Raw genomic sequence first — 16,652 nt, 5'->3', positions numbered from 1 at the left:
ACAAAAAAATATCATAGATATTCTTTATGTTAATTACATTTTGTTTCGATCTATTGCAGTATAAAGTTGAAGTTGCTTTCATAGAATTTTTTAAGTAAATTTCGGAAGAATATATAGAGTAGTGCATCATATGTATTATATGACTTTCTTTGTTTAAATTTATAACTTACTTATTTAATTAAAAAAAGTATTAAATTGTTGTATATATGAAAATAACGAGACGATTATCTGCTTTCGTTAATAATGTAATTCAGTTTTTTGGGAAGGGGTATATACATAATTTATAATTTGTTTGTGTGCTACAATATACAAATAATAATAATAATAATAATAATATAATTGAAATAATAATAATAATTATAATATATATAAAATAATATTTATATATATATATATATACACGTATGTATATATATATAATAATATATATAATATTTTGATGATAATTTAAATTATGTTTCTTAATGAAAAATAATTTCTTAATAATTATTAAAATAATTATTAACTTTTGTTAATATATTGATTATAATTGACTATTATTAAAAATATGACACGGCGAGAGTAACGCGACTTAATATTATTATACAGCGGTACTCGATAGTTACTGCCACGACTGAGGGTGACAATATCTATTTTTTTTTTAGTCGCATTTTCTTTGCACTTTCTTTCATTTGCACTTTCGAAAGTCCAAATCTATACTAATTTTGTTTCAAAAGAAAAAAAGTGCACCTCGATTGAACGGACGCATAATTACAGTTTTGGATACATTAAATTATGAGATACAAGCAATGTTAAAAGAAGCAGGTCACATCCCTTTCTCATTGCGCACAACAAGAGGGAAACATAAAAAAGCAGGATATATACAAATTAATCTTTTAGAATATTTAAATACAATACGCTTTCTCGTTATTCGCATGTACATCCAGAAGATTATTTGGAATAACATTACAATAGAACAGTCGGCAATTATCTTACACACTTTTTCCATGACACAAAAGTTTCCTTTGATATCTTAGAAACAAGTATATCGGACGAGATGCACACGAATCGCGAATATTAAAAAATATAGAAAAGAAATATTTGTATATCAATATATTGTATACATACATTTAAAACGTGGAAGAGAAAAGTCCCGATTTTCCCTAAAGCTCTGTTTTTCATCTATTTTTTATTGTCCTAAAGATCTAATATGTGCTACACGTCATTCGGTGAACACTAGTAGGTCACTGGCCAACTTTATGTCTTTCGCCTACGACGACGTCTTTTGTTCTACGTATTAAATATATGCGTTTCTCTCGAAACGATGATTCCATCCCCACGGTCGTACATTAACTATCTTCAATACACGATACTCGTGTAATCGGAATCCACAACAACGATCCATAAAAAAAAGTTTCGAGAGACAAGGCGACGTCCCGATGATTAATCAATATCTAAGTTTCATAGCTCCAAAGTCTTTAGAACGTGACATTCGCGTTGAGCACTTAAGTTTGTCTTTAAGGATTCACTCTACATTTTGCACGAATTCTTTTGCTTCGAATTTCAGTTGTAGATCATTTTCGATGGCAACACGTAGAAGGACAGTGAATAAAGCATCGATGCGTACCAATAGATGCCCTCTTGCTCTCCTCTCATCGTCGACTCTGTTCTGGACATATCGTTATGTCTTGTCGCAAAGTGTTTTACATCGTCCAACCTTTGCAGGAAAAAGGATGTCACGCTGTGCCAAATCCTTAGCGGTAGGAAGGAGTAATGTGCTAGCGACTGACTGTTGACGATCGCGTAGCAGGATGCGACGACGTCGTCTACGAGGAGATTACCCTCCATCGTAAGCGGAGCATAAACTCCTTCCTCAATGACCAATTTCGTCTCGTTGACACTGTCCCATCGCAAACGACTATCCACCTGGTTCGCTGCATCAACGTCGCTCACGAGGATCTTGTCGCCGGGTTGCACGTTGGCGGCAAACACCGAACCACCCTCCACCGGCACCAAATGCGCTGGCGTTAACGTGAGCACTCGGCCAGACTTGGTCGTCAATCGGATGAACTGTCTCCTCTCGGACGGAGAACGATCCAAGAAAGCGATCACCTCGCTGTATACCACGTCGCCACGGGAATCCACAGCGGCGATACGGTCGCCGAGATGCACATCGTCCAACCTCTTCGTACTACCATCCTCCGTTCGGACCAGACTCCTCCCGGGAAAGCAACCACCAGATTTGCCCGCTGAAGATGATTCTGAAAGCGAACGTGCATAGAGAGTTAAAGGTAGTGAAACAAATAAGAAGAAAAAATATTAAAAGAATGAATCTTAAAATAAAAATGTTGAAATTTTTTTAAATACGCGCTCTACAAAGCTAAACAAAGCTAAACAAAGTTTATTATAAAAATCCTATTTCAAGGAAAACTACAGATACAACTACAGATGTAGAAGAAAAATTTATAAATGTTAACATTTAAAAAAAATTGAATGTCTTTTAATGTAATTTTTTGGGATGCATTATGAAAACGAAAATGTTAAGATTACGATGCAAAAAGAATGTATCATCGCAGCGTTCTTGCAATCGTCTGTCGATTAATTAACGTGATTACGATGAAAATTGACGAAGCGTTAAACACGCATGGATAGCGTTCACACTTTTTGTTGCACTTTGACTTCCCTTCACCCTATTGTTTCCCTTTTCGGTCCCCTCAACATCGACTCGTATCGGTTTCGCATCAATTTCTATGCTCGGTTTTAATTCGGATCGACAAGCACGCCTTGATTTATCGGCATTTATTTTGAAATTCGAGACCCAACCGTGGCCTGGAACGAACACAAATTGCTGATTGCTCTCGTATAGGTAAATATCGCCAGATCGAAAAAGAAAGTAAATATACGAGAAGATTCTCATAATTAAGGATTATTTCATTCTGAGGAATAATTCTCGTTTCTTGAAACATAAAAAAGATCTTAAAAAAATATTTTTTTAAATATTAAATTATATATTATAACGATGCTATGATATAATTAAATTAGAGGCTCTCTCTCTATATATATTGTATATATATATATATATATATAATATATATATATATATATATATATATATATATATATATATATATATACAATATATATAACAGAATCTGATCACGAGAAGATGACATATTTTTGATTCGCGTCGTTTTTGTCAACTTTAGTAAATTAGAATGAGATTATAGCATGTATAAAAAGAGACATTATACATATATACTCATTTTTCTCATTCTTGTTTTAACAAAATTGCTCGTAGCCAGATTCTCTTATAGGATCTCTAAATATACTGCAAGAGCCATCTTTTGGTGTATTTAGAAATTTCTTCCATTGTCTTATTGTTTAGCATATATGACAGAAATGTAATATATTCTTTTCATAATCTGTTTGAGATTTATAATTTCTTGCAGATTGTTTTTCATTGACGAAGCAATAAAAAAACTGATAAAATCGTATTACTTTTTACTTATGTTATTTGAGAGTTTTCAAAAAAATTTGGTGATTCACATCTCAATTCGAATCGAATTGAATTCAATTTGAAGCTAATAATAACATTTATATAATGAATTTCTTTAAAATTTAATAAAATATCTGAAATGTTGTGAAAGTATTCGAGATATTTCGAATAAAAATATTCAAGTTGTTTAATTAATCGATTATCCGAACTTGAATTGAATTTGATAGAAATAATCGGATTTAATCTGAGTTCGCGAGTATTCACATTAATATTATCGTGCATCGCATGAATTTTCAATGAATGAGAGAAGAGTCGGTAAAATAGACATCTTTAAAAATTATGAATAAAGTAGTGGCGCCAATTTTCACGAAAGAATAGACAAATACATGATATTTATTTATTATAATTAGATGTTTGTTAAAAAATTAATCTAATTTGTGTATTTAAAGTACAACGAGATCCTATAATTATTATAAGGTGCGTTCGGAGAGACGCTACTAGCGATATTTGTGTCATTGTCTTCATTGTTTATTAGATGTAAAACAAGGATAGAAAGCATCTATAATAATATCAACAATGTTAAATGATTTTATGTCGCCATATAGGTAATACGTGCACTTAAGGCGCCAAGTCACTTTGTCATTCGCGATTTAAGAACAGCGCGATTTTAGTATCCTTGTTCCATTAAACGATGTTATTATACAACTGCACCGACCTCAGCATCTTTATTGCATAAAACGACATCATTACAACTACTGTCCGGTAGTTTATTCGCTCATCTTTATTGACATGGCGTTTATGCGGGTATTAACGCGAAATGACGCAATTAAAATCCACATGAGGTCCGCGGATTGACCGCTTTTAATGCTCTTGCTCTCTTCGAAGCGACAAGACAATTCGCACATTCTTTTGCATTTGGTAATACGTTTTAAGTGATTTGATGGAAATTACTAACCAGACTTGACGGAGCAATGTATGTGCGACCTGGACTCATAGTAGACCCAATCGAAACCAGCCTCAACAGCGAGTCTCGCCAGCATCCCGTACTTGGAGCGATCGCGATCGCTCGTCGTCACGTCGACGGCACGTCCCTCGTAGTGCAGGGAATCTATCGCATGCATGCCTTCCTCGTCCCAACCTTCGACAACTCGTAGTTTCACTCCGGGCCACTGGTTCATCACCGAGATCGCCAAAGTGTTAAGTTTCTCCTTGCACCTCTGTAATATTACATTTCAAGATTGGTAACAGATCGGTAGACTATCATTATTCTAAGGACAGAAACAGCAATTACGATCATTTTTTTTTTTTATGTAAATGTATATGACTTAAGTTAATCTTGAAAATTTAATAGCAAGATTTACAATGCATTTGTTTAGACAATATGGTGGACATGAAAAAACACTATATCATCTAAGCTTATTTTAATGCTATAAGCTCACAAAATCTGACACGTTGAAATGTATTTTTAAGGATTTAAAGTATTGCTCTAGACTTTTTATTTACATATTTCTCCTAGCCTACTTTCAGAGGACTTTTTCTGGTATTATTTAGAATTCAGGTTAAGTATACATTCGGAAATTTAAGATTAGAACTGGTTTTCATTTTTCTCAGCGAGAAACTCTTTCATCTCAAACCACTTTTCCGGTTAGTTCCATTTAATAGGATTTCCGTCACATTTGAAAATATCGTGCAGGACGGTCCGCCTTGGCTCGGTCCAAACCTGGGAATTCAGCCGATTTCATGGTGCACACGGAAAAAGGGGGTCTTCCTCGTGACCAGTGGCGTCAGGTACAGAGCAATCGTTCCGTCGCGAGAATCGCTGGTTAGGAAAACGAATGCGTATTTTGACCGGTTATAAGATCGGTCCGGGATCTTTAAGAGACTTTAACGGACTCAGATCCGTGGCGAATCAGCGGGCAAACAGGAATATAAATACGGCCGATGTCGAGGATCATTCAGTCACGCCGAGCCGCTTCCTCTCTTCTTGCCTGGAATCACTTCTCTCTCTCTCTCTCTCTCTCTTTCTTATTGTCTACTTTTACGTCGACGACGACGACAGCCAGGCGGTGCTGCAGTGAGTCAATAGGATACGCGTTCTCGTAACGAAGCATGGATAGCCGACTCAGTGAGACAGGGGCTCCAATAGCACAGGACCCATGTAAACCCGGGCTTAATCCGGAACGCGGCGTATCGAGGGCGCGAGAAGCCAAACGCAAGGGAGTCCCCATTGACCGAAGCCGCGGCATTGTCGAAGGGCATTCGAAGCGTCCGAGGCCCGTGTTCAAATTGATTCTCAGAGGGCAATCGCCCACGCAGAGCAGTATCATGCGGCTGACTGATCAGGACACAGACAAACCCGCTTGTGCGTGAACGCGCTCGGTGTAAATCGAGCGGGTTCTCTTCCCCGGAGTTGCCAAAGAGGCCTCCTTTTGCACTTTTTATTCCCAGCCGAGTGTGCGGAAGAAAGTAATTTTCGGGAGAGGGCACAATTGACTCTTGGAGGAGTAAGGGAGAGGGAGGTAAAGGAAGCCAGAAGCCATCGTGAAGAATCCATCCGTCGTGAGGAGCCTGTCGATCGCGAAAACGCGCTGCGGCCGCGACGAATTTTACACGCTCCGGCGGAGTTACCATCTCACCCCTTTTCATTCTCGGTGGTATTTCAATGGCGGTATGTAACTCGATGGTGTGCGTTGAACACGAAGCAGATCGGTCTCGCAATCCACGCGGCCACAATGAGACCCGTTCGACACTAACCGAGAATGGAACGGAGCTAACAATGTCCACGAATTTGCAGCTTTCCTTGCGGCAATTAGCCCCTATTGAGTGCAGACGACGGCCCTTTCGTCCCTCTCGGGGGACCGGTCCCACCTTTCCTTCTCCACCTCTTCTCGCCTCCTTTTTATTTCCTCGTGCTCATGGACTTGGATCCTCTCGCCGCACCGGTGGAAACCTTCGCGCTACGTGCATGCGATTGCCGCAAGTGAATTGCACGGCTGTCGGATGAATTTCCATTAAAATCCCTTAGATTCAAATGAACTTCTGCGAACGTCATATCTAAAACTGATCCGCTGAATAGGTGCCCTTCAATTCCCTCGTGTATAATACATTTCGCGAAATTTATAACCGAAGTTGATGGTTCAGCTAGAAATATCTAATAATATGGTCGACGTTCGATCGACTTGGCATACTTCCGGCGTATATAAATGAAGGATCACCGTCATGCTTCGCTTGGAAAAATCCATTTAAAATGAATCGATCATTTTATGGTGATTGAAATAAGACATTTCTACCTCATGCCGCTTCCGTGTAAAGATATCGTCGAACAAATTATAAACAATATAAACATAGAATGTGTATTTCGATTTCACCTGTTACCAAAATATTGGATACATATTCTTGATATAAAGATTGTAATCAAAAATCGATCCTCGAAAATTTTCTCATGCACCTTTGGCTTTCGTGTGTATAGTCCTCGTACTGCACGATGAGAACCGAGGTAATAGAGTATGAGAATGACGACGGAGAAGAAGAAGAAGACGAAGACGAAGAAGAAGAAGAAGAAGAAGAAGAAGAAGAAGATGGAAGAAGGGGAGGTATAAAAGGCTGCGAAGGAGTCTCATATAAAGAGAGGGAAGAATGGTGAAGGGCCCAAGAGATATATCGGCCGTAGTGCGCTATGGGGAGCCTTGTTCGCACAGCAGGGTACCCCCTGGGCCCCTCCCAGACTTTACATCTATTTACAAATATTTTGGCGGAGTTGAAGAGATGCAGGATATGATGGAGTGAGAAGGAGTGCGCGCGGTCGGCCAAAGCCGAGAATGTCGAGGTCTTATGAAAATCCATTTCGAGTAAAAAATGACCCGGCCCGTAATACATTAGGAATAAGGAGCGTTGCGCGAAGGTGTGAGAGGGTGGGGGAGGAAGAAAAGAATTACGGGGCGGAAATCGAAAAAAGTTCAGCCGAGTGCTTGTACGCGCGCCGAACGCTCCCGAAAACGACTGTTCGTGTGAAACGCAAAAGAGAAGCCGCGGCTTTAGTTCACAGAAAGGACCTTAATGGAATTGGGCCAATCCCAATTTCTGTAAGAGGTATGAGGATGAAAGTTTCCTGGAAATCGTTTGAAGGAGCATCGTCATTCGGAATATCGCTCGGCCACTTATTATAATGGTTCTCGATCTAATCGGAAAATAAAACAACACACGGCTAACAATGTGGCAAATTTTGCTGTTGTACTGTAAAATAATGTGTGTAATGAAACACACCTTGTTATTTGTAAAAGTTTATCGATATATACTTTTAGTTCCTACGAAGGTAAGTTAGATCCAATTAATTTTTATAAGGTACAAATAAAAGGTTCACACATACATACACACACGCACATACACATATGTGATGTTATAAATAGTGGGCTGCCAGTAGCTGGGAAACCAGTCAGGTTGATGGGAGATGATGAGTCGCGTCGTGTGAAGGGTGCTCTCTTCGTGTTCTGCCTCGATGTTATTTTATCTCTCCTTCATCACTTGGCCCCAATGGCCACTAATTACGAAGCGCATGTCGCTTACACCTCGTTTACATATTTCGTATCTTATCGCTTAAACGTGTGGGTAAACTCGTGTTAACTCTCGCGCGTCCGCGATTTCGCTCGCGTGCATGCGTTCTGTGGTATATAATCAACGTAGCGACATTAAAGCGATATTAATTTCCCTGTTTTGGCATGATACTAATTGCCCTCGGTGCATGTTACGGCTCGTTAAATCTCAGATAACGTCCGCGAAATTGTCGAGCCATCGCCGAGAACAAAGAAGTGGGACGTCGAGACAAACGACGTCGGAGTGTTGCCGAACAGTTGGAGACGCTGGCCAAGGGTGTGGAGGTCAAGGAGCAGAAGGAGGATGAAAAGAAGGAGGATGAAAAGATGGAAGTGGAAGAGAAGGAGGATAGAGAAAGATGAAGAAGAGAAGTACGTTAAAGTAGAAGAAACGGCGGGAGCAAAGGAACCCGAAGATGGGCCACGTACTGCTGCCTCAAAAGGGGGTTGGGTCTGGTTGAATCCGAGATGAAGGAAGATGGTGTGCGAAGCAGGACTGGGCTCCATACCAGCATCCGCAGACGGAGCCCCGCCCCCACCGGTTTCTTCTCCGTTTCTTCTCCACCTCCGGGCCCGCTCTGGCTTTACCTTCCCGCGGCCAGGCCAACCTTTTATTCCAATCTTCTTGTTTTAACGTGCTCGTTGCTTTACCCCCTCCTCTCTCGCGATCCACCACCCTTCGCCTCCTTCCCGACATTCCCGCCGTCCGCATGCCGGCCGCATTCGAGGGCCTCGGGAGTGGGTCCCCAATGTTCCATTCACCGTGCAACAAAACGAACCGCCCAGGCGTCAGCTGATCTTCCAGGAAGCCACTTCCGCCTCGACGGTAACCCTCGTGACACCCACACGGCCGACGTCGTGTCCGTACTTTTATCAATTCCGCTGATCGCCAAGGATTTAAATTCTTAGACAGTGAGAAGAGTCTCCGCAGCGCGCGCGAACAGTTTCAAGTCCTTTTATGGACTTTTAAGATTAACTATACATCAAAGCTACCATTTCTCGCTTCCAGATTTTTATGAAAATTCTTACAGCCCAATTCCTCTTTCTCTTCGTATTATTGGTTCGTCTCGATTAATCGACGACTATAAAGGGACTATCGAAATCAGACGCGATCGGTGCACGAAGGACAATGGCCCGGGACCAAAGAGATGACACGGCAACAATGGTAGTCGTGCTTTCAGAGAGAATCGTGCGAGGTGCATCGAGTGTTTGTCGAGCTCTCTAGATGGTCCCAGCAGTAACGACTGAAGAGCAATCCCTGCGCCGGAACGACCTATCTCACGCTTCTCTTCATCTCTTCCTCCTTCATCTTTATTCTGATTTCTTTCGCCTCGTAGCTGTTCATTTGTATGCCGTACGAATCTACATTCTTTGTTTTAGCAGTTCGTCAAACAACCGAATGTCTCCTCGAGTTTAACTCCACGAAGATTGTGAATTGAAAATTCAATCCACAGTGGTTAATTTTTTTTCAGGCTATTAGTCAAAGCAAATTTTATTAAGCGCAGCTTATTCGTATGGAAAATAAAAGTGTCAAAATATACATGTATTTAATATTTCTAAATTCTTCGTAGAAAAAAATTATAATCTAGAATAAAATTTATAATATTATTTCTTCAAATAAAATCTGAATTAATTCCCTTACAACGAACGTATCTTGCCAATATGCGATTTCCGGGAAGCGGATCGACGTGACGATCAATCTCGCTAAGGAATTTTCAACCTGTCGTGGTTTCGATCCTTGTGTTTCTGCGCTCTTAGCAGATCAGGTTACATCCTTATTGCTTACCTGCACAGTAACACTGTAGGACGAGAGCGACAACAAGGCAAAAGAGAACTTAAAAGGCTCAGGTGGGTATTAACTGCAGACTTTAAAAAGTAGCTCTTTAATGTTTTCAAAGTAGTGTGAAGTGTTGATATATATAGAGTGTTCTTAAAACATATGGCCGGACTTTACCAAAGTACTGTACTAATTATACACAATTTTTTTCATTGGTTTAATGAAATAAAACTGGACGTCTTACCAATGTAGACTAACTTTAATTTACTCTTCTTCTGATTTTGAGAACTGGGACAAGATAAAAAGTAACATTAGACTTCAACGCGAACTTATTTATATTTCTATCAATGTAGATCAACTTTAATGTGGGTTTAATTTGCTCTTTATCCTTTTCTAACTCTTAAAACTAAAAAAAAGATGAATAGTAAGTTAAACCAAGTTTGAAGTTAATCTACAGTGATAGAAACCGGTATTAGTCGTCTTAAAAACGTCCAATTTTCTTACTTCGCAAATGTTCGCTATACAACTTTGTTGATCATTGCGTTCTGAAATTCGTGTCACGTTGTAGATAATCAATGAAAAGAACATTCAAATGCCTTTACCGAGTCATCAAGAATCCTCCTGGTTTTCTCGCTAGCTGTGACCGGTTGCACAATTTCTTGGAAAGCCCGATCGATCCTCCCGGATCGCGCGCGATCAAGGAGACTCGAACCTGTCGCGATCGAGGTTTCGCCGTGTCCCGGGGAGCTCATGTTACATCCTTATTACATACCTGAGCGGAAGACAAGACCGCGAGGAGGGACAATCGAGGCGGCGGAGGAAGATCGAAGTCGACGGACCGCGAGGCCCTTTTGTCTGTGGGAACGGATTACCTATAGAGAGAGAGAAGGTGAAGGAGGATCAGACAGAGTGATGGCGACGAGAGAGCGAGGGGGCGGAGGGGGAGAGTCCGAGGAGGACCCGAAAGCGAGAACGTGGCGGGACGGGGAGGGAGGACGACACCAGGGGCGTGTTATTTTGGCCCCGAGGCACGTCACGCCCGTCGTCGACAGGCTCCTCGGGCACTCCACGAAGGTGACCACGGGTGATGATGCCTCGTCCACCGCAATCAAAGCACGCCTCGTCGCTTCCACTGTTCGCTTCGCTGCTCGATCGCTCTCGTGTGGCTTCCTCCTTCTGTCCCGCGAAGCGACCGGCTATCCATATCGATATCCCCTTCGTGGTCGCGAAAGTGCGAGATTACGTCAAAGGAATTGCATCAAATGAGAAATTGAAAGATCTGACAGAGAACGCGTAAGAACAGGTCTGAACAGAATATGGAGATAAGAATAAAGGAAGGTGGGGAGAGAGAGAGAGAGAAAGAAAGAGAGAGTACTTTGTGTTATTAATATATTGTGAAATCATATTAATACAGTCAGTGTGATGTGTGTTATAAGTAATGGATTTTGTATGCTGACAAGATATGAAAATACATATAAACAAATATGCATTTTTAGAATGCTTTTTCAATAAGAAATTTCTATTTTATTCTTACTTTTCCCAATTTGTTTCTAAAAAAATGTATGATTGCAAGAATCCGATGTCTAACCTGATACAGGAATATAGAATTCTAGAATAGAAAGACGATATAAAATCAAAGTGTATAATAAAGAGTATTCAGTTTTATTTAGATATTTTCATCAAACCGCACCCAGCTCGAGGAAAGAGCATGAGAAGAAGAAAGTATTCATAAAGGGGTGAAAGTTGGGAGACACTCGACGCCCTGAACTTAAGAGCTTGTTGCGCTAGCGGAGGAGAAGAAGAAAGAAGCGGGAGGTGAGAGGGGAAAAGAAAAAGCAAGAGAAGGTGAAGGAGAGGGGGCAAGGTATATGTATACGAGAGAGGACGGATATCGTGTTCCAAATCGGGATCCGAGGGATCGGGTTATTAGGATCGAAATGAATGTAAATCCCCTTAACACGATCCCCGGCCAAAACACGGCTACCCGCGGCTCCGAAAGTGGCCAGATTAGATACCGCAGGGCCGGCCCTGCCCGGGCCCATTGCGATCCCGCAGGATGTAGCTGGCTGATCCTATCTCTCTACGTTCTTCTTCGCCGCCGCCACCGTCACCACCGTCACCACCGTCACCATCACTACCACGTCGAGCCACTCCGGGACCTACCCTATAGATGGGCTCTAAATCTCGTATACGGTCCGCAGGAATGCTTGGTGCGCATCCGACCTAACGAGGTTTTAATCGCCGTCATAATATCCATACACAACACGTGACAAAGGTGTCACGTGTTATGCGTGCCCTTAAATCAGGAAATTATAGCCCGTGGCTCTCCAATGTCTCCCGTTTATGATCGCATTTGTCGATGATTCCAGAGCGAGCACTAAATGGTAATATACGAACGCTTTATCTAACCCTGGAGAGTGTTTTATCAGGAGAAATTTATTTATCTGAGAGATATAATCGTTACAAGAAGATCACTATTCCATTTACTAAATGAGATAGCATAATTCTTTCACATGTAGTGTTTTTAATGAAATGCTTATCCATCATAATAAAAGGGATGGATATTCCTTGAATATCAATGATATGATTTATCTTAGAACACTCGACAAATCTTATTCGACAAATCGACTTTTCACGTGAATCAGATACGTCAACGTCAATTTGTCACGTCGCTTGATTAGCTTGAATGAAGACGAAAATCCATCATTTCTTTGAATGTATTAATCTCGACGATGATATCTAGGCGATAAAGACATTCACGTAGTGGAAATTTCATGGCGATTCGAATTGACGTGTATCTAGCACGTTCTATTTCCTATCGTCGATAGAGATCGTTATCACTGACAATGTGCTAGCACGTCTGAAAGTTCGCACGCGCGGCGCGTCTCAAGTCGAGAGGTGTCACTTCTGGAAAAATTCGCCAACGTTGTCAGGGTGGTGGGGACAGGATTATGGAACTTTATAGCGATACTCCTCGTAAATGCCACTGTAAATCACGAGTTATAAGGCGAATTCGTCGTCACTGTAAGGAGATCGAGGCAGATTGCATGGAGGAATCGTGACTAGTTTCCTTCTTTCCTTCTTTTCTTTCCCTATTTCTAACTTTTTATCTGTGATTTCCACCGCGCGTGATAAGTCACCTTGATTTGTGGTCGGGATGAAGTCATAACAAAGAGTCTCGCCCTGTTAAACTGGCATTTCGCGAAATCTTTTGAGGCTCCACGCAGCGTAACTTTTTAAAAAATTCTTTACATACACATATTTCTTAATTTAATTTAGGAAGGATTATTAGTGTTTCAAATTGATTGTGTTAAAAATCCGAAAATTATCAATGCACAGTCATATTTGAAATTAATTTATTTGAAAATACGTATTATTTGAAACATATCTCACTTTGACTGTTAATAGATTTTTTCATACTATAGTTTGATTTATTCAAAATAAACGATCCGGATTCTAAATCTTAATATAATGTTTTAGAAGAATTTATTTAATATAATACAATCAGCATTTTATAAATTATAATTGCGAATATATAAATGTGTAGTTTTATTTTATAACTACAATTAAATTATTTTTTAATCAAGCAAGTTCGATTCTCCTATTATTTTTTTTTTATTGAAAAGAAGCTTAATAAACTAAATTTAAAGCATCACTTAAAGCAATAATTACATAGAAAATTTTTACAAAATTAAAGACCATTTCAAATGGAATAAAAAATACGATTTGTACGTGCCTATAATAAAAACTGATTCTTGCCGTCTAAAATGAAAAAGTATACAATTATTGCATGAATATAGCAAGTTACGTAATACGGTATCGGATATATAACATTAGGGATATATAACACGTTAAGGGATCTGTGAGGGAGCAAGAAAAAAATAAGATAGTCAGTATACTCGCACTGAAAATACCGCCGCTATAAATGAAATGACGGCGACTAAAAGCGACCTTTGCTTATTATTGTACGATTCTAGACATTAGTTCAAGATTCCATTCTAAGTTTATCGATTGAAAAAGCAAATTCCGCGAAGCATTTCATCAGCGGTGCAAGCGAAACGCAAAAATACACTTTCATAAAGTAGATTTTCTGCGAATTCGATGAATGAAACTGAAAGCCTCGGAACTTAGCTTTACACTTCAAGAGGAACATCTTACATTGATCAAATCGTAAATTTAAAATATGGTATGTGTAAACCAGACGATGCTATTCATAAAATTTTAGTTTGTATACTTTAGCTATTTTCAAAACAGTCTTACCGGTTTATTAATAGTTTCCAGCACATTATTCGAACCTTTGATAATTTATCTAGACAAATTTGCTACATTGCGAAGTTTTTATAAAAAAATGTAACATGCTATCAATGAATTTATGGTTACAGAATTCGTGCTATAAAAAAATTAACAATTTTTGGCTTGTCATTCTTTACACATACGACATCATTCTGTCAAGATGCAATTTATGTTGAAGAAAGTCGCTGATCGTGGCAGAATATAATGTTTGCATGAAGTTAAGATTCGCGATTCGTTTGCATGAATGTATGTAAAGTGCAAATATATGTATATTTTGAAACATATATATGAATATTTTCCTCAAATGAGATACACATCACACGTACTTTACACGCAACGTGCTTTGGCCAACACAATATCTGCAATGTGGGCGGATGATTATTTATCTTGTCATTTGCGTGATTACTCCGTGCCGTCGGCACGAACTTCTAAAGCACCTGTCTGTGAATCTCAATGCGCTTTCTCGTCTGACATCGACATGCGTGGGACAAGCAGTTCCGAAGGAAGGAACTAAAAGTTGGATGCATTTTTCTCATTGTGGGCAAAGGCAGTAGAATTAGATAAATTAAAATAATAATTTTTTTTTTTATTTTTGATAGGTTTTATCACAAATAACATTTTATATAGATAAATAATTATTTTCCAAAAATGGGCTGTTTTGTAAATATATATCGCGTAAATATATATGACTAATTATCAATGTAACTTGAGATATTTATGAATGAGACTATATTATAAAAATATATACGGATTTTAGTAATATTTTTTTTTGAAACTATATTTAAAAATTAATTAATTAATGATAGATTTTTAACTTTAGCAAAAAAATTATTCTGAAAATAATAGTTTGCTGATACTTCTTTTATTGTAATTTTTAAAAACGATTTGTTTGTACAATTTGTTGAATTATTTTATCGCTTTAAAAAATGCAAAGGTATACTTGAGAAAAAAAAAGTCGAATGCAAGACCCAACAAAAGAAACGCAAAGAGATTGCAAGAGTCGAAGAAACGTTTACGGCACGTCCACTAAATCAATCAATTGTGAGCACCCGCGCTAATTAGTGCTAATTGACCTTTAGACCGCTTGCTGGTCTTTAGTTTCGGCGTGTTATTTTCATCGGATTTGCTTCCTACGTTCTGCATATAATTAGTATAAGAGACAAAAGCAAATCGTATTTATTACGCTCTTTTGAAATTTGATTTATATAAGTACTTTACTCCATTCTAAATGCTATTGTATGTCATAAGACCTTCTTTTTAGCTGAATTTTTACACCAGTTCATTTTTCTTCCTTTTCTCTCGAGAAGAAAAGAAAAGGAAAGAAGATGAACTGATGCAAAAGTTCAGCAAAAAAGAATAGGCCTACATAGGGTACATCGCGGTCACATGCAAAGGTGGCGCTTGAAGAAGAATATTCGTATTCGCAATTATCGACGTGTAAATATGTATGAGCATTAGCAAACTGTTCGCTCTAATCATACATGATCTACATTCTAAGCGACGGTAAATTATGAATTATTTATTTGCAGTTGTCACTTTGACCGCAAATTGTAAACCTTTGGTCTAATTTCATTGAATTTTCAACTTCGATTAGTAGGACAGATTTCATTGATTTATACTGGTAAGATTATATATATATATTATATTTTTTTTTTTCTTTAACATCCTAATCTTCTTATTCTCACGATTTTATCACATATAAATGTACTCTCTAAATTCTTTGCAGTGGAATCTCACTCTTGAAATAGAACTCAATTTTTAATCTTAAAGGCCCGGTTTTTCATTATCTGGTTATTAGGCTTAACCTGATGTTTTATCCAAGGCTTCATCTATCATGGATGACTACACAAGTTAACTACAAATTAACTAGATAAGATGAAAGACCGGGCCTAAGAATAAAATCTTTACTTTAAAAGTTTTAAAGAGCATTTTTTCAAAAATTTTCAGTTCTAGAGAGACATTGATCTATTTAAAAAATATGATTTTAATAGTAAATGGAATGCAACATTTTTTTATATTACCAGGATATTTTAGTCTCTTAGATCGAGCCTATTTTATATCGTGCGCTAGATTGTATACATCAAGGAGCACCTGCACAGCAGGTTTACATCGGTGGCGTTTATTGACAGACGGCGCTATCGAGCGCAGATAACGATTGGCCTGAATCAGCCTGTTATTTTGCATTCTATCACGTATCGGTTATCTCACCCTGCGATTTATCGATTAGATCTAAGCGCGCTGTTGGCGCCGTTCTCCAAATTCCCGACCAGATAATAATTTATATATATAGCCATTCCGTGATCTCTGAAGTGCTTGTCTTGAGACATGTACACACTTTACCAAAAAAATATTGCTATATTATCGTGATAAGTTAAAAAAAAAATCAAGAGAAGAGTCCGATAGCAAGAATACGATTTTATGGCAGTTTGACTTATCATCAGTGCAGAAATGTGCAAACTGCGTAATTGCTCGGCGAGAAGCAATCGATATCCTATCTTGGTGCAAGATAATGGAGTTT

At 38.8% G+C, this 16,652-nt stretch overlaps 1 protein-coding gene across 3 annotated transcripts in view; it reads right to left on the bottom strand.

Moving 5' to 3' along the window:
• Positions 1–661: 661 nt before the first annotated feature.
• hh (hedgehog signaling protein) overlaps positions 662–16,652 on the bottom strand; it is a 48,160-nt gene continuing 32,169 nt past the window's right edge. For all 3 annotated transcript variants that reach the window (XM_011064578.2, XM_011064579.2, XM_011064581.2), the window contains 2 exons: positions 4,431–4,692; positions 662–2,240 (listed from right to left, as the gene is read on the bottom strand). In XM_011064578.2, coding sequence (XP_011062880.1) covers positions 1,543–2,240; positions 4,431–4,692 — 960 coding nt within the window. In that variant the 3' untranslated portion in view covers positions 662–1,542. The remainder of the gene's footprint in view (positions 2,241–4,430; positions 4,693–16,652) is intronic.

Source organism: Acromyrmex echinatior, chromosome 9 (assembly GCF_024713525.1).
Source record: "Acromyrmex echinatior isolate Ae372 chromosome 9, ASM2471352v2, whole genome shotgun sequence".
Lineage (NCBI taxonomy): Eukaryota > Metazoa > Arthropoda > Insecta > Hymenoptera > Formicidae > Acromyrmex > Acromyrmex echinatior.
The sequence above is the reverse complement of the archived record's forward strand: the minus strand, read 5'-3'. Positions and strand labels throughout refer to the sequence as shown.